Raw genomic sequence first — 23,248 nt, forward strand, 5'->3', positions numbered from 1 at the left:
CAATGGTTTCAGTTCTGCATTTGCATTACAAATAATAATAATAAGACAAGAAACTTATCGATAACCACTTTGCCATTCACACAAAATGCATGTATGCAGCCCTGCAGCGACGGCGTCACATTGTTAATGCTTTTCTAATTTCTGCGCTTCTAGCACGGCTAGAGAAACAATTTCGCGTTAGTTCGCGAGAAAAATAATAATCAAATAATACGTGTAATAATTGTTTATATGCTCTAAACAAAGGAATAATCGCAGACTACGCCTTACGTATAAGCGCCTTAAATGTGCCAATATGGCGCACAAACGAGTGAAAACAGAGGACATGGAAGTGAATTACAAATTTGCGTGTCGCTGTTGCCTCAAATCCGAGGCGGAATTCTTTAAGCTGGACTCACTAATCGAGTGTGGCATAAGCGAGCATGACGCGTCCTCTACTAAAATACCCCTGATACGCTTACTATTATTCTGCATGCGCACTGAAAATCAGCCCGAGCTGCCGCAATACATATGCGTCGAGTGTAGTAAAAGTTTGCAAATTGCCTACTATTTCATACAGAACGGCTTGCGTGCACATGAAATACTCTGTCGCAAGCTGTGCCCTGGGAAGCTAAAGACAACAACTCGTTCGAACGGACAACATGCATCGCTATGGACCGAGGTGTGTAGCGGGGCGTGTGCAAGCTGTGTTTTATTGGGTTGCTTTGTTTAACATGTTGTTTGTTTGCAGACAAATGCCAGAGATGACGCGTCGCTGCCCAGGCTCTGGGAGCAGAAACCTCAAAAGTCCGCTGTACGACACGAATGCAAAGTATGCGGCGCGATTGTGTACAATCGCATGGAGCTCAAACAGCACATACGTATGCACACAGGTAAACTGCGATGACTCAGTTTCAGCTTAAGGATTTGTTTATGTCCTTATACTGGGTGACTTTGCCTTAGGGACATGTTCCCTATAAAGTATATATATTCGCGATCGGTATCGATAGCCGATTTGACATGGCCGCCTGTCTAACTATAACGATATATACGTCTAATAGGAACAATCGGGAAAAATTACGTTTTCGTATGACAAGCTTTCATGTTTTTTAAGGTATCTCAACCAAACTACGCCATTAGAAGCTTTACTATGCTCGGATTATTAAGGCAATCTTATTAAGATTTGATAATTATATCATATATAATATTTTTCTTTTTTGTCTCATGCCATTTACAATTCGTAATTGGCAATGAATATTGTTAAGCGAGTTCTGCTTAAGGCTAAAATTCATTTAAAACTAATTTGCAATATTATTTTTTTTCTCCTCCCGCACACACAGAGTCATCGCAACATCAGTGCAAATTGTGCAACTTTGTCACGCTCAAGCATCGCCAGCTGCCGGAGCATTATCGCAAGGCACATGGCTTGACAGCTGCCCAAATTGAGCAACAGATCAAAATCAGACGGTCTATGCAGGCGGCTGCAACAACTTCAACGACAACAAACGCAATAGAAACTCCTGCAGATGATGGTCAGGTGAAGGTGTGCACACTGGAGGACATGGAGCTGCTGATACCCACTGTGCTGACGCCAGAGGATTTTACGCATCCACAACTGGATGCGGATCAGTTGCGTGATATTGAGCAACAATTGGCGAACGCGCTGCCCGTCCCACAGTCCAATTTAGCTGACATACCAGCTGATCCGACGATAGATGCTGGCGTTAGCGCCAATGTTAGCATCGGTGCCGAGTTTTTGGTCATGCCCGATGGCTCTTTGCAGCAAGTAAATGATGCCGGTGTGGTTTTCGAATACATTGATGATAGCAAAAACACCAATACGACAACCAATATGACATTGCAAAGTCTTTTGGGCGATTCCAAGACAGATTTATCCTATAATGCCATGGATATCGATCTGAGTCATATGGTTGTCGACAATGCGCTGCCACAGATAACAGGTGTGTGTGCTTACGACTGCTAGCTGATTTCTTTTTTATTGCCAAGTTATTTATACTCTATATATTTATAGTTAAGCCAAAACCGCGCCCGGCACCTGCGTCTACTGGTGCCCTGAAACACAAATGCAAACTGTGCCCCAAGGCGTTTCCAACAGTGGCACGTCTGAAATCTCATCAATTAACGCATAGTCGTGAGTAGTTTATGGCACTTAAGTTCCGATATGTTTGATTTCTCAACAACTATGCGTTTTTCAGATTTGCCGAAATTCTATTGTGATCAGTGCTCCTATTATTCGCTGCGTAGCGCCGATCTCATCCAGCACTATACGACAGAGCACAAGTCTTGCATTAGCGAGAGTCGCTCGAATCATTTGGATAAGGCGCTGCTCACTGAGCCGGCGGACAGAAGTCGCATATATTCATGCGATATGTGTTTGTTTGAGGCACCCAGCAGTGGGCAGTTACGTGTACACTATAGCGAAAAGCATCTGATAGTGCCCAGTGAGGTTCAGCTGCGCCCCAACTGGACGTATGAGTCAAAGGATAGGAACGCTAACTCAACGTTAACCAGTGGCCATAGTACTGCAACCCAGTTAGATATTCCGCTGGGTATCAAATGTATGTTTTATAAGTATGAAATGCATTTAGTATCATATAATATTAATATTGACAAGCTGCTTTGCATATATTCAGATCCACCCATGACGTCTGCGACAGGAACAGCGACAAGTTCGCCAACAGCTACCATACAGCAGCCGCCGCAGGCAACAACAACAACTGTGGTTACGCAAAGTGGCGACATTAATGTTGTGGTGGATGCCACATCATTGTTCTATGCCGCGGGCCAGTTACCAGCAGCTGGTGCTCCAACAACAGGAGCTACAGATTCAGAAACATTTGCAATATTTCCAGAGCAATCTTTTGCCAACAGCTTGACAACGTCAACTATAACGGGGGAGACAAATGGTGTGGCACCTGCCACGGTTAGTTCAAATCCAAACACCAGCATATTTGGCGATATGCAGGATTTTATAGATAACACTGATGTGGCGGCCATATGCACCATACCCGCCGATGATATGCCAGTGGTCGACGGCGATGATATTGTTATTGATAACAATAATATAAGCCTGGATTTTGATGCTGAAAACTTATTCGAAGACTTTGAGGATGTGGAAGTGGGCGAAGAGGATGACGATGATGAGGATGATGCCGAAAATGATGATGAGAATGATAACAATGATGCGGCAGCCGATCAAAATCTGTTGCTAACCAGCGATGATGACGATGTGGATGACTTTGATGACGAACAATCGAAGCATTTGCAGAAACCATATTGCATCTATTGTAATAAAAAGTTTACCAGCCAATATAAGTTCGAGAATCATATGTTTGTGCATCGCGGTAAGTGTGTTATGCCCTTTTCTCAATAAGTTATTTATAAATTATTGTTTCTTTTCAGGTTTGGCACCATATCGCTGTGAACTATGCACTAATCTGTACAATATGAAACGCCTACTCATACGGCATTATAAGACGGTGCACAAACGCATGCCCACTCGGGACATGGTGCAAGCTAAGGGCGACAAGGTGTCCGTACCGCGAACAACCATTGAAAAGATAAGCGTCTATGTTGACAAACGTAAGTAAAGGAAAGAAGTCCTGTTCGCAGAATTGCCATTTATTGTATGACTTTAGATATATTTTAATATCCAAAGCCGTGAATATCACTTCAAGCTTGAAAATCACGACTGAATAGTCAAGCTTGAAATGGCAGGCTCTTCATTTTATAAGCTTGTATGAATTGTAGTTTTGTATATAATTGTTCTTTTATAGCACCTACGCTAATGTGTGCCAAGTGTCCCTTTGAGTGCGAACAGGAGGGTGAAATGCGTAAGCATCTAAATGCACATCATGGCATCAACGATGGTGGTAAGTAAATTTAAAGATATACTCAAATATGCATATAAAAATCAACATTATTGTTCCATTTTAATGCTCACAGTTTCTTTGCATGCCAACGAGGTGTTTATCATACGCAGTAAGTTAAGCCATTTAATGTAATCCGTTTGAATATTTTACTTAACCAATATGTATAAACATTCTACTTAGAACTGCCCTATGACTGTCCACGCTGCATTCGCTCATTTGCGGCCAAGCGCACGCTGACACGACATTTGCAACGTAGCCATTTAGTGGACACAATCATTGAGATGCAGGCGCCTCAATTGACAACTAGTTCGGCATCCACAACAACCACACCAACGGCTACAACCACATTGCCGTTGAACGCTAGTGATGGTAATAAAACAACAACAACAACAACAATGGCACAACAGGATTCCAGCATGTTGGCGCAGCATGACGCTGGCAATATCGATGTCGACGTCGATGGCGATGGCGATGGCGATGGAAAATGCGGTAAGAGGGTCAATAGCCTAGCAACAATGAATTCAAACTCAAATTCCACATATGCCCAACACATGCCGCAACAACATCAACAACAACGACAACTACAACAACAAAATGTTCCAAATGTCAATTTTAAAATGCCTTATAACGACGCTGATGCGCAATGATCCTTGTTTACCGTCGTTAGACAGGGACATTGGATTCAAAACGGAAATATTAGACACAGATTTAAAAGTCGAAGCGACAACTACAATGGCATCACAAGAAAAAAATGCAGACACAACTAAAACAACATCAGCAGAAACAGAAGTTGCAACAAGAGCAAAGACAGAAGCCACAGAAGATGCAGCAACAAATACTAAAGCAATATCAACGACAACGTCAGAAGCAGGAGCAGCATCGAAAACAACCACAACAACTGCAGGCTCAACACTCTTTCCAACGCCCACGCCATTTGACTATGATTTTGACTTTATTGGCAGTGGTGCAAATGCCACGTCCAATAAGAGCAACAACGACAGCTTCAACATTGCACCCAGCCCCAGTCATCTTTTGAATGGCAGCGACAAGCTACTGACCGCTGCGCTGGAGCCATCGCCAATTAAAGATTTACGTTCGCGATTACCGCGCACACCCATATTTGTGTGCAAGCAATGCAATCAGACCTTCGATGAGCTTGGCAAGCTGTTGCAGCACGAATTGGAGCAACATTCCAGCAGCATTGTATCGCCGCGCGTCAGTCACCAGCATCAGTGTAAGATCTGTAAAACGACCTACCGCACCGTAACGCTACTAAATTACCATATGAAACGGCATGCGCCGGCCAAAGTTCCATGCCAACAATGCCCCAAAGAGAATAGCCCAGATTTGGATCAGCACATACAGTCAGATCATAGCGCTAATACAACGACACCACTGAAATGCGGTGTAGATGGTTGCGAGAAGACATTTAACTACAAACATCATTTGAAACGACATCAGACAGCCTCTCATACGCCGGTGCACTATATCTGTCCGGAATGTGGACGCGACATGTTAACTAGTCTGCATCTAAGGAATCACATGTCAATCCACAAAGGCACACATTCTTACAAGTGTCCCAAATGCGTTCGCACCTATATGCGACGCAAACCGTAAGTCTATTCAGAATCTTTTGAATGCGCTATGTATGTTAAATTGAATTTTTTGTTTTTAGTTTTCGAAGACATGCTTTACGTGAGCACAAATGGGAGCTGACTGAGGAGGAAATAGACAAAATATATAGCATTAACGATACACCACCATCAATCAAATTGCGCCAACGACGATCAGCGAAGATTGAGAACGAGAACTCTGATTAACCATCTGACGCATCAAGTTGAGAATATATGATAAGAATTGTATCATTTAAGGCAACATACCCAGTTGCAACCTGTACAAAGATATTTGTATTATAAGCACATTGTGTCACATTCATCATAACGCAGAAATGCATAATATTATAGATTATGCCCCAAACACTAATCATATATATATATATATATATATATTTATATATATTTGTATTTATTTTTTTAGAGCAAAAAAACAATACGAGTGTTGCTTGTTTCTAAATTTGCAAAAATATTTATTATGATTTCGTAGAGACAACATAAGCATTATTTCACTTTCAGTTTAGCGTAAATCATCTTCAAGATTTACATTTAAGCAAACGATAAATTAAGCACATTAATCAATGTTACTTGCATTATTACTTAAATAAATATTATGTTAACAGTAGTTAAGTATGGATTTTAACTACGCCTGTGTAAAACTAGATTAATTTGCATGTTGCTCATTAATTACTGTACATATATAATATACATATAGTGCACTTAGATAATCAACTGTCAAAACTTAAGTTTTAGACAATTATTTTTTGCAACTCACTTGTAATTGTTAAACCAGCGGATTAAATCGGATCTAAGTCCATATATATATATATAAACATATTTATATATATATATATATATATATATATATACATATATAAGTCTATTGATTTATTTTTTCTCAATAAGATGAATATGCACCTAGATGTAGATGATTATTATTTTTATTAACATTATTTTTGAAACCCAAATAAACCGCGCAGACATTCGCTTGATTGATTTGAAATTTGCGCGGGCGACTATCGCAGCTGCATATCGATATATGCTTATCGGTTCTTATTTGAACATTGAATTTCCGATTGGCATATAAATGGAATCAAATTTATTCAAATGAAGCATTTGAATAAACTTACTAACTTTTGATTTATTGTTAGCTTAATTAATGTTAATGCGCATTTACCAATTAAGATAGTTAAGTAAGAGGTAAGATTAAATTTTATATATGTGGATACATTTAGTACTTTGATTCTAATTAGATTTGACTTATTGGTATGGAACATTGAAAGATCGTTATTTGAAAGTGTTTTTTAGAGATATTTGCATACAACATTTATGTTTTGTACCAAACTGGAAGCTATAACATATTCTGATTGTATAGCCAGCAATAATATATCCCAACAACTATAATGCAAAAATTTGAGTGCGGTAAACTAAATGAACCTAAATCGAATTCCGTGGAACTTGTTCACAATGAATCGATTCGGTTCGCAAGCAACTCTTTGGTTTGAGATTCTCTAATAATATTTTGCGAGTGGAAAAAAAAAAAACAAGTGAAAAGCCAATGCGGCATGTCAACTACTTACCTGTGAAGCAAGCTAATTCGATAAAAATCACAAAAAGAAAACAATTTACGCGTTAATATACAGACAATTAAATCGTATACGAATGGCCGCCGCAGCGGATGCTGCAAAATCCAACGCGTTGCTCGCTATGAACAAAGTGAACAACACAAAATGCCGCGCGTGCCTCTCAGTAAGTCGTCAGACCGTCAAACTGGATGCCAAAATGCCGGATCTAAAGAACGCGCGTACCTACGGGCAAGGCTTACGCCAGTGCACCAATATGCCCCTAACGGCTCGCTCCCCCGGCGGTTACAGGTGGCCCATGCAAATTTGTGTACGTTGTTGTCGCGCCCTCGAGGTAGCCATGCACTTTGTGGAGCTGGCGCTCGAATCCAATCGTAAGCTATTCGCCGAGTCGCAAAGCCCCAAGTTGATAACGCCGGCACAATCGACAACGTCAACGGGCGAACTGAAACGCAAAGCCAGCAGCGAGCTGTTGCATTGGAATCAATTTAGTCAACAGTTTGAGCAATTTGTGGAGAGCTACGATGGTGTGCCGGGGCCCATTGAGGAGAACGTGCTGTATATGCGCGGCGCAAAAGTGCCACGGCTAGATACAGACATTGCGCTCAACAATGAGCCGCCCAAGGAGGACGATGGTAAGCAGTTGATTGAAACGCATACAAAATAATCTAATACGTGCACATTGCAGTTATCTTGTTTGATGTGAAGTATGATAGCAATGATCAGGATGAGGAGGATGAGAATGATGGCTCCGATGCGAAGAACAGTGAAACTTTCTATGACAATAGTATTAATATGAATGATAGCAATACCGCCGACAAAAGCAGCGAGAACAATAACAATTATAATTTTAATAACAAAAATGGTGATATTTCCGGTTTGCCGAATGTTGAGTCCGATCTCATACAACGGGCGCTCTTCATGACCCTCAACGATGATGTCAACGGCAGCCAAACGGCCGAAGAATTGCAATCCATTGAGTCCATCAAAGCCACATTATTAAAGTGTAAGCATTGAAGATATGATTTCTTGAAACAATTAATTTAACAATTTTTTATTTGAAGCTACCGAAGAGCTGACTGGCTCGACTGCCAGCACGCCTAAGGCAACGCCCAGCAAGGATGTCAATGTCAATATACCGATACTTAGCTGCAGTATCTGCAAGCACACGCACACGGAGGCCAAACAAATGCGCAGTCATTATATGCGCGTGCACAATTGTGATGTGCCCGAGGATGATATCATTGGCCTGACCAAAAGTGGGTGAACAATATATATCAAATTTTAAGAGATTGCTTTAAATATAAATCTTCTTGTTTTCTTAAATTAACATTTGTATAACCTTAGATCAAAGCTTCAAATGTCGTCCCTGTAATGGCTATGTGACAAATAGCCGTACGGACATGCAGCAGCATCTTATAGAGCATCATAAAATTGATGGCGACTTTGGTAATTACATGCTAATACATGCTATAAATCGACCTTTGAAGCTTAATCCTCTATTCTGCAGAAATGTATTGCTATGTGCAGCAGAATTGTCCCGCCTGCGGACGCATTTTCAAGGATCAGCGCTCGGCGCGCACGCACTACACACGTATGCACACGCCACAACAGCCGCAACAACTGCAGCCGAGCGGAAGCGTCAGCGTTTGCGGCGGCGCTGAGATTAACGAACAGCAATTTGTGTGCACCGCCTGTGACAAGGTGTTCAACATAAAGGCCAGTCTGCAGGCTCATCAGCGCTTCTGTCAGGTGAAGCAGCCGGTGCACTGCAATTTTTGTGAGCTGCAGTTTAGCAGCATGCGCAAATACGAGCTGCATTTGCAGCAACAGCATGCGGTGGATACGCTCCACGAGTGCGAAATATGCATGAAAAGCTTTAAGAATAGCGAATCGTTGTCGGTGCATCGCAAGCGGCACTCGGAGCGGCATTATCAATGCGCTAAGTGCTCGCTTAACTACATCAATGCGGCAGAGCTGCGTGTACACTATGAACGCGCCCATGTCCATGAGGAGGAGGTGGTCAGTTGCCGCATCTGCGGCAGTAAATTTCAAAACTATGCCTTGCTGCGCGAACACGAGCAGCGTAATCATCAAAAGTCAAAGATCTGGCGTTGCGACAATTGCAATTTTGAGACCAACTCGCGAGCACGTCTGCGACAGCATCAATACGAGCACACGGACTATCCATACAAGTGCAAGCACTGCCCAGAGGAGTTTGCTGATCGCGGCAAGTGAGTGTTTATGATAAAAAACCTAAAAACCATGTACTACATTTGAAACTTTTGTTCTAGAATGCGCCAACATTCCAAGAAGATGCATGCAGTGGAGTTGACCGATGAGCAGCTGGCCGAAATGTTTAGGGAACGCATTGGTTATACCAATCGCCATGATGCATTCAGCAAGACAAACAATTCGCTGGAGATACCGGGCTTCAGTGATGAATGCTTTACAGAGCTGAAAAGCCTGGGCATGGACTATGATGATATTACAACCGATCTCTTTTCGAATTCCATTAGCAGCACACTGGACAATCTTCTTGAATTGGTACCATAAGCATGAATAGCCACTCCAATGCATACATTTACCTGCATAGAATTTAAGTATCATGATGAATAGCTAACGAGAGCTTGAAGACTGTTCGCACTTATCAATCAATTACTCCATGTATCGAATCAACCAACAGCAATTATCACACAGAGTTTTTCACATTTTGAGTTGATTTTAAATTGTTTTTCGTTTCTGGACACACATCAAACAAAACCACCAAGTCTATATGCCCATGCATGTAGAGTATATATACAATAGTTCGATTGTATATATAATACAATACTGGATACATTTTTTGAAGTAAACCCAATAAACAGCCGAAAAAAAGCGCTTTGAAAGCGCGCCCGAAAGTTGTGAGTGTATATAGTTTATCATTTTGGTATTCGTGCCAAACATTTTGTTTTCTGTATTTAAACTATTCAAATTTGTTAAGCATTTGCAAAGTGCTCGAAAATCTGTTTAAAGCTAATTAATGCCCTGAACGAACTTTGAGAGGAAATCTGTGGGTTTGGGCTCCTGTGATTCCTTCCAATAGCGCATTATGTGACCCTTCTGCTTCCAGATCTCAACGGACTCTTTCAGCTCCATTTGCCCCTGAAAATCATTAAAAAGGCCCATTAGTAAACTCGAGCAAGGATCAGCAAACCAAGACTTACCTTAATGACCAGCATGTCTATGACGCGGATGTCGGTCACTTGACGATTCTTGATGAACTCTTCGCGTAATTTAGCCCGGCACTGCTCGACGCTCATGGGTATATCGTAATCCATTACTGTGGGTATGTATATCAATTTGTTTATATTTGGCGCCGGATCAGAGGGTTTGATGACATAACAAATGGACTTACCAATATAGGGAATTTGACGATACCAGGCCTTGTACAGGTTTAGCGCACGTTTGCGCGCCTCTTCCCTGTCCACGGACAATATGGGACGCACCTGTTGTACTGCACGTTTGACGGCTTCACGTCCAGCCATGTTTTTGTGTCGTATTTATGATTTTCTAGCTAAATAACGTCGTTGCAAAATGCTGCTGCTTCTTCAACGGCAGGCAGGAACAGCTGAGCGAGGTGCTAAATTCGATTAATATCGATAGGTTCCAATATTGACAACGAAAAAAAGTGTTGCAAAATTACCTTCAATTGTTATCGATAAGCACATGTGCCTTCTGCGCGCGTAAATTTGAAGTTTTCTATTGTGCGTTGGCAGCGTAGCATATGTTAGATTTTAGTCATGCTTAGCCGCATTGTTTTTTCCGTCTATTGTGGGAATGTAAAGGACTGTCATTGTAAGCCGGGGGCCATGCACAAAAAGTTGCACATTGTCATTGTAACAATAATAGAGACAGCTGAGGCAAAAAATTACACTTTCATTCATTAAAGCTGGCTATTGTTGCTCTTGTTGCTGTTGTTTTTGTTGTTAAAGCTGTTGTCGGTGTGCGCGCGCTGTTGACCGATCGTCTCAGACTTTGCGCTCAGTTTAAAACACGTTATGCGCCTGTGCAGAGCGTTTTGCGCTTTAACAACTTTAAGAGTCAACCGTGTATTTCGAAAGTTGTGTCCAGCCAACAAACGCGTGTGATTTGCAGTAACAACTACGCAGACAAATTTTTGTATTAGACGCTTTTTTTGGGTGTTTGAAAAACATTTGTAATTTATTATGCAAATGCAGTAAGCGAGCTATAAAAATTTTTGGTAGGTCAACAATTTCTATTTTAATTGGCAGCGCCCAACAATTTACCATATGAGAAAAGAAAGCTGCAAAACAGATATTGGTCAACATATGTATCACACACATAACATATATATATATGAACGAACTGTATTTATTGTGCATAATTAAGCCAATCAAAAAAGTTTTGTGCTGTCGGCTTTTCCACAGAGATAGAATTTCAAAGAATTGCGCGTGTTTATGTGTTTTTGATTCTTGCCATTAATTGACATAATTTCTGCTGGCAAAGTGGCGCTATGTTGACCAATATAAATTCCAGCTATGATAAATATTGCTAAAATGCTTGCTGCGTTCTTGTTCAGCGCGTGCCTCTTCTTTTTTTTTCTGCACTTTGTACGCAAATTAGTTTTGGACGTTAATTGCAATTCTCATTGTCAAGGTTGTAGAGTGCGATGCCGGCTTAAGTGCACGTTCGCTTGTGCCGTCCCAGTCCGATCCGTTCCAAGTGGATCCGTTTCGGCGCCTCTTACTCTCTGTATTCCCTCCGTGTTTGTATGTCAATTAGTGTTATTCAACCGCAAATATATATATATATATATATATACATATATGGTTAAGAAGTCAAAAACAATAGAGACTTTGCATGCACACTCGAATTCCAGTTGTAACGATGTGCAAATATTGAATTAACAGCACAAAAGTTAACTGCCACTTATTAACACATTGATTGCCATTACATAGAAAACTGGCTTGAGTTCTGGGCGAAAACAGAAAATAATAGCAATGAAAACGGGTCGAAAGGCTTACACATACCAGTTTACCTCGACGAGCGCTTTATAAGATACGAGTACCGTTTATCGTCGACATAGAGTGGGCCACGCCTTCACCTCCTCTGGCCAAGTCTGGCAAGTCAAACGGCTTTTGATTTGAACCCACCCAGTGCTTTGGCCACAATTTCATGGCCAACGCTTTTGAGTATGTTTTTTTTTGTTAATTTATTATTTATATTGGCAGCGGAAGCCGACGCCCGCATTAGGGCAACAAAATCGTCGCGTCGTGTAAAAGCCAAACACACTCTTGTCGGGGCCCATATATCGTTGAAACAATCAAAGAACCAAACACGACACGCAGAAACCTAAATTGCTGCTGCCAAAAACTTATCAAATCGATACGAGAAGCGCCTGTTAACAGTTTTGTTGGCGTGCACCAATTGCTGGCATGTTTATGCGGGCAATCAAACGTGATGGAACTGCTATTACAGTAAAACAAAATGAAAAAAAAAAAATACCGGATTAGCAACGTTCCTAGCGTGTTTTGCAAATCGGGGAATTCCATGCGGCAATAATAACAGCACACACATTTTATTTCTTTTGCGTCAGATGCCTGCTCGGGCGCCACTGTTACATATTTTCTTATGCCAGACGATTGCGCTGTTAAAAAGATTTTACATTTAACTCTATTTTTTCATTAACTTTGCCATTGAAATCTTTAAGCAGCAGTCTTTTCCTTTTATTTGCATAATTAATATTTAACTTGTTTCTGTAGCTTTTGGCTGGTGATGCATGTTTTGGTTAAGATCCATGCTCGGGCGCCTCTGTTAATTTTCAACTAGCACACTTTTCGTTATTGTTCAATTACTTTAGCAATTGAAATATTAAAGGTGCAGTCTTTTGCTTTTTATTAGGGCATTTCATTTGAAAATAGCTGCTTACCCTTCGTATAAACTTGTTTGGGTAGCCTTTGGCCGATTATTGATTTTTGATTGATTTTATTTCTGTTATAAGGAAATTTTGTTTGTTAAAAGTTGTGACGGCCAAGATTCCTTTGTGTCCGCAACTTTTTTGGTATTTGCTTTTTGATCAAAGGGGATTCCATTCGATAATACTTAGCTGCTTACACATCAAATTTCGAGTTAAATTTGTTTTGTGTGTTGATATTTAAGTTAGGTTCCCTGGGATCGCTGTTATTTCGTGCTTAATTAAGAAATTCCCTTTACATAATATCTAATTTTTTGCTCAGTTATTTTCCATAGTTAAAAGTTTTGTTTCGGAATTCTATTTGCATGATAATTTTTTATTTGCTTCCCGTTTAGGAATGTGATTTACAAATCTCTTAAATTAATAAAAATGGAATCAAATGTTTTAATGACTATTAACAGTAAGCCATTTGAAATAGCATAGCTTACAGTATTTCTTTTTTTTTTTTTTTTTGTTATTTTGGTAATTGTCTGATAAGCAACGCACACTTGTAATTATAATTGTTTATTTACAATAGTCTTCAAATATTTACAAGTACATAGTATGATAATACTTTGAAAAATCTATATAAACATAAGCAGTAATTGCAGCTTATGAATACCATTGAAACCTGCAATCTCTGACCCATATTACGCTACACAACGGCTAATGCAAAATGCTTATTGAATCGAGTGTATTAGCAATGAGTCAGTTGGCAAACAGGTTGTGTAATGGGACAAAAGTTATGAACAAATAGCTAAGTACAGTAAAACGCACTTTAAACGGGTTGCGTACGTGATCAGCTGATCACGTGCTGGGCGCACGTGTAAACCAGTTCACTTTTAGCCAGGTTTATTTGCACAAACCATTTAAGTCAGTTCTTTGAGATTTGTTTGCATTTATTTTCATTTATTTATTTTTTATTTTATTGGTGGGCGCCTTGGCAAACAACAAGTGTCGGAAATGCCGTTCATTTTTGGGGAGCAACAAAAAAATAGAAGAAGCAAAATTATGCATAATTTGTGCAACAATTAAAAGCCAACAAAATACTTAGCAGAAGACGGTTTTTTAGGGGGAAAATGTTTTGGTTACCAGACTGCGTTTACCTTTCACGCTGGTCGCGCCTGTAGGGCATTTGTTTAGTTATTAAGAGCGTCAACTTTGCACATTCGCTGCTCAGGTATTTTATTTTCTATTTTTTTTTTTCTTTCGTTTTCATACATATTTATTTTGCGCCAGCTATGCGCACGAGCACTTTGCGCGATAACCGACAACAACCACAGCGACAACAACGTCAACAACAACAATAACAACAACAGCAACAATAACAATAACAATAACGACGACGACGTCGACGTCGACAGCCTGACGACTTCAGAGGTGCTCGTCAGTGTTGAAGTTGTTTCAGGTTCAGTTTCAGTTACGTTTTGGCGTTTTACGGTAACGCAGCGGACAACGACAACAATAATATTAAAAAGAAAACAACAACAACAACAACAACAACAACAACGATAACGCAGACAGCAACAACAATTGAGGTGCGTGTTGGTATCTGTTAGCTGCCCAAATATAATATTAATAATAATAACAATTCTGCAAACGTGTAAATCATATCTGAGCGCATTCTATGCGATTACAATTGCGCATACGCCGCGTTGGCTGCTACGAAACAAAAAATCAAAAAGAAATAAATAAAAAAAAAACTCTATAATAATAATAACAATAAAAAAGTTCAATAAAAAATTAATGCCATAAGAAATTGTATAAAAAAAAGCCGCTTAGCATCTGTGCGTGACTTTGCGGCTTGACTGTCCGTTAAATTGTCGAAGTGTGGCCAATTGTCGCTCCAAAATCAAGACTTACACGTTCTACAAAAATCGCCTCCATATATATATATATATATATATATATATATATATAGGGAAATATTTATATATATTTTAAATGCACACACGCTTTCATGACGCTTAGCCGCCTTTAATCGGCAAATGGTTTTCACTTTTGTCTTGCAACTCGATTGCATGCAAAACTTTGTCTTCAAAAATAATAATAATAATACAACAAAAATTTAAACCAAACCAAGCATTTACCGCTATGCAATGCGGCTGGTACCTTGAACCCAGTTTATTATTTTTTTTATATATTTTATGCTTTTGGTTTTAATGCATAGAGTTTTCACTTTCTTGCAAGTCGAGGCCGTTAATCATTAGATTAGATAATAGAGTATTACAGAGCGCACAAGTTCTTGAGTTTGCGCGTTTTTGGATTATGCTGTTTATCAGTTGTTGTTTGTGTATTTGGCAAAAAAAAAAAATAGTGCTTGGTACTCTTTATGGCTCTTGATAAGATTAGCGGCTGCCTGGCGCTATAATTTTAATATTTATAACTATATGTATATAGAACAAAGAAAACAAATTTTAAAAAAGGAAATATGCGGTTCAAAATTTGCAATAATGTTCCAATTTCTAGCAAAGGTTCGAACCTGAGTTAAACCAGCGGCTCGAAGCTGTTGGTTCGAACTGCCAAAAAAAAACTATAGTTGCGCTGCATATTTGAGTATTTATAAGGCGACGCTTTTTGTGCAGACAGCAACAAGAAATATACGCAATTCCCAGCTAAGCGAGACAAGATGAGTTTGCCCGCGCACTCGCATCATAATAACCAGCCCAATGCAATTGTTGTGGCAATAAAGCAGTTCGAGACGAGTTCACACAGCCAGACGGCGTTGGCAACACACCTCTCGGCCAAAAAGGGGGCCAAGTAACCAATTTGATTTACCAATGATAGACGCACCGAGCACACGCAACAACAAAATAGAAAAGATGGAAAGATATAACCCAAAAAGTTGAACAAATGTGAACGGGCTGCGCTTTTTGGGCTTTTTGAGTTCTGTGGCCAAAAACTGGGACTGGGTCTGGGACTGGCACTGGGCCTGGTCTTTTATAGCAGGCTTTTTGTGTTTGTCTGTGTGTTTTTTTCTATTTTATTATCGCGCCGCGTTTGTCACACCAGCAATTCACACCTCAAATTTTTGCTATACACGAGAAGTTTTGGCTAAAAACAAACTTTTATTTTGGCTCATAAATAACTAACAGCTTTAAAAGTTGGCAAACAGCGAGATAGAGAGGGACAGAGAGAGAGAGAGAGTTAGCTAAATATTCTATTATAGTGCAAAGCGATCGAAATGCTATACAGAAAGTTGACAATCTATAAATTAAAGTTTTAGTTTTGCATATGATATGCAACGTTTTTTAGCCATAAATCAGGCTACAATGCAAATACTTTCGCTTTCTTTGGTGCTGAGCCAAGGTCTTAGGTTAAAAGCCGGTTTCCGTTTCGACTCAAGCGCGAAAACTTTAGAGATAAATCATATGGAGAGTACAATATTTAATACTTATGCATAAATTTTGCCAATAATTCAATGGCTATTTATAAATTGTGGAAATGCTCAGGTATTCTGAGCGCTTGTTTAAGTGCAATTTGTTGTATTCAGCGAGAAATGTGCATATTCTCGCTCACCTTATGCAAATTTTAGCTAAAATGGTTGGAAATAAAAGTTAATGTGTTTGCTCGAGACGCGCATGTACGACTAGAAAAACAATTTTTATTTGTAATTCAAATAATAATATATAGCTGATGTCTGTTTGAATGTTTTGAAGTCGTTTGATATATTACTCGTTATTAAATTTTATAACATTTGATAAAGCATGGCCTCTACAGACCACAATTTATAATTGATATTATCTATTTAATATGCGATAATATGCTATGATAACAATACATTTAAACCAAAAGACCAATTCTTATCATTCAAAGTAGAGTTGTATGCTTTGTTTGACTTATAAGCAAATATTTCAAGGCTGTGGAAATTGTAGTTTTTGAGAGAAATGCACAAATAGCCTAGTCTTTGTGCAAGTTTTCAGAGACGCGCTTATATACCCAGTTCCAATACTCATTCAAGTATACTGTGATATATATATATACAGTGTTTGAGCAAGCTATTGGAGGCACGCCCATATACCCGCTTCTAATACCCATTTTATTGTTATAGGGTATACAAAAATATACTTGACTCTCAGCTTATGGCACACAAAACGTTAAATTCAAGGCCAATTCGGATTTTCAAGTGCAGCTTCTAACCGCTGGCAATAAACAGATCATGTGCAAGTGTTGTTATTTTGCCCAAAGCATTTTTAGGTAAATTAGAAAAAATAACAAAACCAGATGAAAAAAAAAAGTGTGCAAAACAGCTTAAATTATTTGCCACAAACAGCTGTGGCTGAATTTAGCTGCATATTTGTATTTAATTAGCGAGACGCCAACCACCGAGCACCACCCACCCACCCAGTCGCAAAAACTTCCAGCCAAATTGTGCTTCACGGCGGCAAAGTACAAACACTTGAGATTTCAGCACAGTCTATTTGGGCACTGTAATTGGCATTTTTTATGGCTTATTTATTTGTTGTTCTTTTTTTTTTTTTTTTTTTTTTTATCAATTTATAAACATTTATATATAGCTGCACATTATTTAGTTGTTTGTCATGGGCTTTTCGTTGGGAAGGTTGACAGACAAATGAGAACTGGTTGTTCAGCACGTTCGGATTGAATAATTAAGTCACTGTGTCAACCCAATGAGAGACACAGCTCCGATATGCTTAAGCTTTTGCCCAACAGTCGATTGAGTACAGTGAATATTGACTATATTTGATAATAGCACGTGCAACTGCTAAATTGCTCTGTTCGATTTCATAATGCAATTGGTTCAGCTGTTTTCTTTTGTTGGGCTAAAAAAAAAAAATAGTTTTGAGTAAATACTTTCAGCACATAGTATTTGCCAAGCACACAGTTAGTGTACATATTAAGTTCTAGAAAGTACACAAATTGTTAAGAGCTTTGCCAGTTATTTTAATTAATGTTTGCGCCCAGTTGATTTTTAATTATTCCTAGAATGAGCAAACAGTAATTAACAGTTCGTATTTGACAAAATGCACTTTAATTATTTAGCAATTTAATAACTGATCATTAAAAAAAAATAGTGTTTGTTTCTCGACGATTAATTCTATAGCCGATATGCCCAAACGATACACATATAATCTTTGTATCAACATTAAATGTGACGTCACATGAGACTTCGTGACTTGGCTTAAATCCAGTTGTGTTTTAAATATGTTAAATATATTTTTTTTGCTTTTTATTTCTTCTAGCAAGAATTATGTGTAGATGAGTTACTAATATTATATGGCCATAAATTTATTTAAATCTTATTCGCTTTAATTAAGGTTAAAATGAAAGGTGATATCTTGTCCCAAGAGAAAAAATAACGAAAATTGCTAAAACGTAGCTAATATTTCTTTTTTCAAGTAGTATTTACTTGGCAAGCCCTTACATTAGACCAAGCATCAAGACCAAATTTATTTGCTCTTGGACTTTATTTACCCAATTTAGATGCGTCGCGATTGCCAGACTTTACAAATAAACGAACGTACATTAAAAACAAGTTCAATTACAACTGAACAATAAAATTGAAAATAAAATCAAATAAACTGTGCGGCTGACCTTTGGCTAAGTAATTGAATGCGCATAGAATTTATGAGTAGCTGCAATGCAGGTCCATAAATTGCAGCGCCTAATTAAATTAGTACCCGACAGTGGCCAGGGGTGGAAGTGTCTGGCAATGGCAGTGGCCGCGTATCAGTTCTGATCGAGTACGTGTGTGCGCTGAGCATATTGATAAGGCTGGAATGGAGCTGGTCACTTGCCAGTCGACCAGCTAGTTGGTCACATGTACTTCTGATCGATCTGTGTCGCGGGCTGCTCGGCTGCCAATTAGCCGAAAAATTGCGGCCTTTTGGCGCCGGGAATTTCCGATAAACACAGCTAATTGTTATTTAAGCAGTCCATAGCTCAATAAACAATCGATGGCATTTGTATTTTTGTTTTTTTGGGCTTGACAATGACCACTTGATGACCCTGGCCGTGCATTGTCCGCTCGCGTTACGTAATTACGCATACGCCGTGTGAAACTGTAGCAAAAAAAAAAAAAAAAAAACAAAAACAAAATCAAACTACAAATTGCCAGCGAAAGTAAATACTGAATGCAAAAGTTTGCATTGATGAGATTTTGCTGCGGCAGGCTTGGACATGTGATTGATAGCACGCGGCTGAATGCCAGGTGAAGTCTAGATAAAGGTACAAATTGCGGGTGAACGTGTCGCTATTATATAACCTTGCTGATAAGCGCAAAGAACAGCCCAAGCCTATGAATTGAAACGCCCGATCATCTATAATGATATGTGATCGAAGCACTTTCAACAACTAATAGACGACGGAATATTTATAAAATACAAGAGACTAGTCAGAGTTATCTATAAAAGAAATCGATTATGGAATATTTGTCTGAACCACATTTAACCAGTTCAGGAATAGGCACTAAATTCGATTTATTTTATAATTATTGTTAGAAGTGGAGATAGTTGAAAACGTGAAGAGCGTTTCCGGATCCACTCGGCACCCATAGAAATTGAGGTTTATATATAAATATATAGATAATAAAATAGACATATAAATAGTTATCATATAATAACATATAGGTTATATACACTTTTCATCTGTATCCACAGCTTGGGTCTTCAGCGAACTCTTGTTGGTAATTTCCTGGTAGTTTGGTTCTCTCTTCCTACTGGTTCACAACTGGAACCACTGAAACATCGGGACATTGGTTTCTTATATGTTTTTAATTTGTTTATAAAGCAACTACATTTTTCTATATCCTAAACCCATTAAAAGCTGATAAAAGTGGTTTCATGTTTTTGTGCAATTGTGTGTAATAGGCGGAAGAAAGCATTTCCGAACGCATTAAATATATATATTCTTGATCAGCATTAATAGTTGCCTCGATCTAGTCTAGTTCTAGTCGATCAGTTCTAACTTGTTTCCAATAATTGATTTCTAAGCAAATCTCTTAAGTTGTTAAAGCTAGAGTCTCCAAATTTGAAATGTAGCTTATAGATTATTATATACAAATCAAGTGGCTTTCATTTCATCGGGTTCTCTAAACTGCAGCGCCATTTACTTGTTTTACTTATAATTGATTAACACCATTCTAGTGAAAATATGCAACTAAAATTATTTGCATATTTCTCTCTAATAATTATTCAAAATCTTTTTATAAGCCGAAATCTTGTTGAAAGATACTTCGAACCGTTTCTAAGACTTGCAAAGGACTTTACGACTTTATAGACAAAACTTTGAGTACAATATGCACATTTTATAACAAAACAATGATAAGAGAACAACTTTATATATATATATAAGTATATATTTTTTTGTTCCAAATGTACAACAACTTTACGGTGCTTATCAACTAAGTATCTGGGTTGAAGTGTTCCTAAGCAGTTTCCATATGGCCAAGTGTGGACTTTGGGCGCATTTAACAATTTTAAAGAGTTTAACAAATAAGTTATGAATTAGCCACAGGTATGGGAAACTTTAATTGGCTTATTTATGACTTGATAAATGCCTGGGATTATATATATATTTAAAATTTATCAAGTGGCAACTGCCGCGCGTCCAGCGTCACATTTAATTAGATAATAAAATAAATAAGCAATTGTTTTAAACGGAAAGTCAGGCCATAAGCAAATGATGAGTAATTGATTCTGTTTTCGGGGCACTTGAAATACAGCTAATCACATTTTTTTCTCAACCATGAATCACCTTAAAATGTTGCCTAGGCCGATAATAAATAAGCTTAAAACGCGACTGAACAGCCATAAAAGTGAATAGTTTATAGAAAGCAGTCGGAGCATTCTTAAGGTGCTGTCCCAAATTCAAAGAAATTTAAATAAAATTTAAATATACAATTTAAATCTAAGGCAATAATTATTTGCCACAGTTTGTGGCAAATTTGATTTCAAAGCCAACATTTATTTATGCATATAACCAAAATTTATGTGCTTTTCACCACAAATTGAGCATGATTATGAAAAAATTTAAATTTGCATTTGACTAATTTTTTGTGATTTTTTTTTCATCTCTAAATTCATTTATTTATTTTTTATTTTTTTTTTTTTGGTAACATCTTTTACAGCTTAACACAGGCAAAGCACCGTTAGCAGACGGAAAGTAAAAGCGCGTATCAGATCCACACGAGACCCGCGACGAGTCACACTCTCTCACACACACATATTAGCGGTGCACACACAAGCACACACAGTTGCAACATGGCCGATACCATCAACAAGCCGAGCATACAAATTCGCAATGGCCTGCCGTCGCCCCTCAGCGACAAGAGCCCCTCGCCGGCGACCAAGCTGCTGATCAGCCATGGCAAGCCCAACTTTACCATAGCGCGTTCGCCCAAAGTGGAAGACAATGGTAATCCGTTGTCGCCGCAACCGAATGCCAACAACAACTACAATCCTTACAAGTGCGCCAACAACAACAGCAGCAATAGCAACATCAACAGCAACAAATTTGTGGTTGGCACCAAGTTCAATGGCGTCTTTAAGCCATCCACTGCAGCCGCTAGCTGGGCGACCAACAGCAATGGCAATGGCAACAGCAGCTCCGAGCAGAATGAAGCCGCCAAGGTGGTGCTGCGTCGGCCCAAGCTAGCGGAAGCTGTGGAAGCGCCCGCAGCTGCCGAGGATGAGAATGTGCCGGAATTCATACGCCGGCAGCGACGCATTCAGGAGCGTCTGGCCAAGGAGAATGTGCTGGACTTTGAGAATCGTCGCAGTGGTTACTTTACCCATGTTATGATCTCGCCGGACTCGCCCAATCGCACCTCCTTCGTGGAGACCATGGCCAGTCCGGCCATAGTGCCAGCTCTGGAAATGCCGCTGCCGGCCAAGATTGAGGAGGAGCAGACGCAGCAGCAGCAGGAGCAGAAGCAGGAACAACCAGTGGTGCAGTCGGCGCCAGTTGCAAATGGACACAGCGAGCAGCTGGAGACGCAGGCGGAGCCAGCTGCACTCTTGACCAACGGCCACAGCGTGGAGCAGTCGGAGGTGCAGCCGCTTAGCAATGGCCATGCGCACGATGAGGATGTGGCGCCCGAGGACGTGGCCAAGGCCATTGAGGAGGTCAACAAAGCGGTGGCCGGCGAGGATGATGACAGCAAAACGGAAGTGGAGCAAGTGGCCAAGGCTGAGGTCGAAGTTGCTGTTGCCGCAGCTGCCGCTGCCCTAGAGAGTGCACCCGCTGCCGTTGAGGCGCAGGTGGAGGTGATTACGCCGGCGGCCGCCGTGAGCGCACAGAATGGAGACGCCACCGCCGTCGCTGCCACCAATGGCCACGATGAGGCTATTACCATATCCCACACCAATGGCCATGCCAGCGATGTGCCCAGCCTAGCCACGCCCGATCCCAGCGGTGCGCTCGGCGTCAACTATGAGCCCAAGACGGTGGTAAGCTTTGCCCAGGAGCTGGGCAGCGGCGAGAATAACTATCCCGATACGGTCAAGGTGACCAAGGAGTCAGCTGCCTCGTCTGCCGATGCACAGCTGCAGGAGTTGACTAAACTAAAGTTTGATATACAAAACGATGCACAGAACGAGGTTCAGGTGACGCCCGTGCTGCGTGCAGACTAGGCGCCAGCAGCTGTCCCCTCTCCCCCACCAGTGCCACCAATTCCCCGTGGTGCGAGTGAAGGGTCGTCGTCTTTTAGTGCAATTTGTTATTAATCAAAAAAAAAATATATTGAACTATCTATTGTGTATTTTGTGTTAGCCAATAAGTTCATTATGAGAAATGTTGCCAAATTTAATTTTATGCTTTGCGCATCAGTCAGTATCCGTGTAACACACACACGCAAACACACACACACACAACACACACACACAACACACATACACATAACACACATACATGCACACACATACACTAAGCGCCAATTGTTGAGGCGGTCGCCATGCTAGGGTTTAGCCATCGCGCGATACCCCCCATAAGCCTGGCCACCAGCTACACTTAACTATGTTTACTTCAAACAATTTGCTTTAAATAAATTATTATTATAAAACCAGTTGTTCATATTATTATAAGCTAGCTGGAAGAAAGGTTGTCATAAATGAGCCACTTGTTTGCTTAACTTAATAGTGGGTATTTTTTTAATCCTACCAAACGTTTAGCAGTACAATATTGGCCATTTTCAAAAAAATTTCAAATTTTTTGGTATTCTTATTTAAATTTTAAAAATATTTGAAGTTTCTTAAACTGATTCATTTA

The 23,248-nt window shown here is 39.7% G+C and overlaps 4 protein-coding genes across 6 annotated transcripts; 3 read left to right on the forward strand and 1 right to left on the reverse strand.

Annotated features, from left to right (window-relative positions):
* The first annotated feature begins 119 nt into the window (after positions 1–119).
* LOC6626747 (uncharacterized) lies at positions 120–6,298 on the forward strand. Its single transcript, XM_002049274.4, has 12 exons — positions 120–658; positions 728–869; positions 1,317–1,937; positions 2,009–2,128; positions 2,193–2,555; positions 2,631–3,341; positions 3,400–3,579; positions 3,774–3,869; positions 3,943–3,978; positions 4,050–4,358; positions 4,537–5,482; positions 5,545–6,298. Exons 1-12 carry the CDS (start codon positions 293–295, stop codon positions 5,687–5,689), a joined length of 4,035 nt encoding a protein of 1,344 aa, XP_002049310.2. The 5' UTR covers positions 120–292; the 3' UTR covers positions 5,690–6,298.
* Positions 6,299–6,972: 674 nt separating this feature from the next.
* LOC6626746 (zinc finger and BTB domain-containing protein 41) lies at positions 6,973–9,965 on the forward strand. The gene is made up of 6 exons (XM_002049273.4): positions 6,973–7,700; positions 7,754–8,071; positions 8,130–8,324; positions 8,413–8,514; positions 8,576–9,299; positions 9,360–9,965. The coding sequence occupies exons 1-6, from the start codon at positions 7,145–7,147 to the stop codon at positions 9,619–9,621; spliced, it is 2,157 nt and encodes a 718-aa protein (XP_002049309.1). The 5' UTR covers positions 6,973–7,144; the 3' UTR covers positions 9,622–9,965.
* Position 9,966: 1 nt separating this feature from the next.
* On the reverse strand, positions 9,967–10,669 carry ND-B14 (NADH dehydrogenase (ubiquinone) B14 subunit). Its single transcript, XM_002049272.4, has 3 exons — positions 10,463–10,669; positions 10,272–10,387; positions 9,967–10,209 (listed from the first exon to the last, which is right to left on the reverse strand). The coding sequence occupies exons 1-3, from the start codon at positions 10,590–10,592 to the stop codon at positions 10,081–10,083; spliced, it is 375 nt and encodes a 124-aa protein (XP_002049308.1). The 5' UTR covers positions 10,593–10,669; the 3' UTR covers positions 9,967–10,080.
* A 459-nt stretch (positions 10,670–11,128) lies between these two features.
* hebe lies at positions 11,129–23,045 on the forward strand. 3 transcript variants are annotated; one of them, XM_070209968.1, is made up of 3 exons: positions 14,424–14,559; positions 21,111–22,374; positions 22,414–23,045. In XM_070209968.1, the coding sequence occupies exons 2-3, from the start codon at positions 21,244–21,246 to the stop codon at positions 22,612–22,614; spliced, it is 1,332 nt and encodes a 443-aa protein (XP_070066069.1). In that variant the 5' UTR covers positions 14,424–14,559; positions 21,111–21,243; the 3' UTR covers positions 22,615–23,045. The 3 variants fall into 3 exon arrangements, with proteins under 3 accessions (XP_015029480.1, XP_070066069.1, XP_015029479.1); XM_015173994.3 differs by lacking the exon at positions 14,424–14,559 and adding an exon at positions 11,129–11,308 and having other exon boundaries at positions 21,111–23,045; XM_015173993.3 differs by having other exon boundaries at positions 21,111–23,045.
* Positions 23,046–23,248: the final 203 nt, after the last annotated feature.

The sequence above is a fragment of the Drosophila virilis genome, chromosome 5 (genome assembly GCF_030788295.1).
Source record: "Drosophila virilis strain 15010-1051.87 chromosome 5, Dvir_AGI_RSII-ME, whole genome shotgun sequence".
Taxonomy (NCBI): domain Eukaryota; kingdom Metazoa; phylum Arthropoda; class Insecta; order Diptera; family Drosophilidae; genus Drosophila; species Drosophila virilis.

What these genes read in the sequence shown, in the direction of transcription:
- LOC6626747 (XM_002049274.4), top strand. Translation starts at nt 293, where the DNA reads ATGGCGCACAAACGAGTGAAAACAGAGGACATGGAAGTGAATTACAAA. An exon ending in GCACATACGTATGCACACAG is followed by an intron (nt 870 to 1,316) that starts GTAAACTGCGAT and finishes CCGCACACACAG; the next exon opens with AGTCATCGCAACATCAGTGC. An exon ending in AAGCGTCTATGTTGACAAAC is followed by an intron (nt 3,580 to 3,773) that starts GTAAGTAAAGGA and finishes GTTCTTTTATAG; the next exon opens with CACCTACGCTAATGTGTGCC.
- LOC6626746 (XM_002049273.4), top strand. Translation starts at nt 7,145, where the DNA reads ATGGCCGCCGCAGCGGATGCTGCAAAATCCAACGCGTTGCTCGCTATG. An exon ending in CAAAGCCACATTATTAAAGT is followed by an intron (nt 8,072 to 8,129) that starts GTAAGCATTGAA and finishes TTTTATTTGAAG; the next exon opens with CTACCGAAGAGCTGACTGGC. An exon ending in TATCATTGGCCTGACCAAAA is followed by an intron (nt 8,325 to 8,412) that starts GTGGGTGAACAA and finishes GTATAACCTTAG; the next exon opens with ATCAAAGCTTCAAATGTCGT.
- ND-B14 (XM_002049272.4), bottom strand. Translation starts at nt 10,592, where the DNA reads ATGGCTGGACGTGAAGCCGTCAAACGTGCAGTACAACAGGTGCGTCCC. An exon ending in TCGTCAAATTCCCTATATTG is followed by an intron (nt 10,388 to 10,462) that starts GTAAGTCCATTT and finishes ACATACCCACAG; the next exon opens with TAATGGATTACGATATACCC. An exon ending in TAGACATGCTGGTCATTAAG is followed by an intron (nt 10,210 to 10,271) that starts GTAAGTCTTGGT and finishes AATGATTTTCAG; the next exon opens with GGGCAAATGGAGCTGAAAGA.
- hebe (XM_015173994.3), top strand. Translation starts at nt 21,244, where the DNA reads ATGGCCGATACCATCAACAAGCCGAGCATACAAATTCGCAATGGCCTG.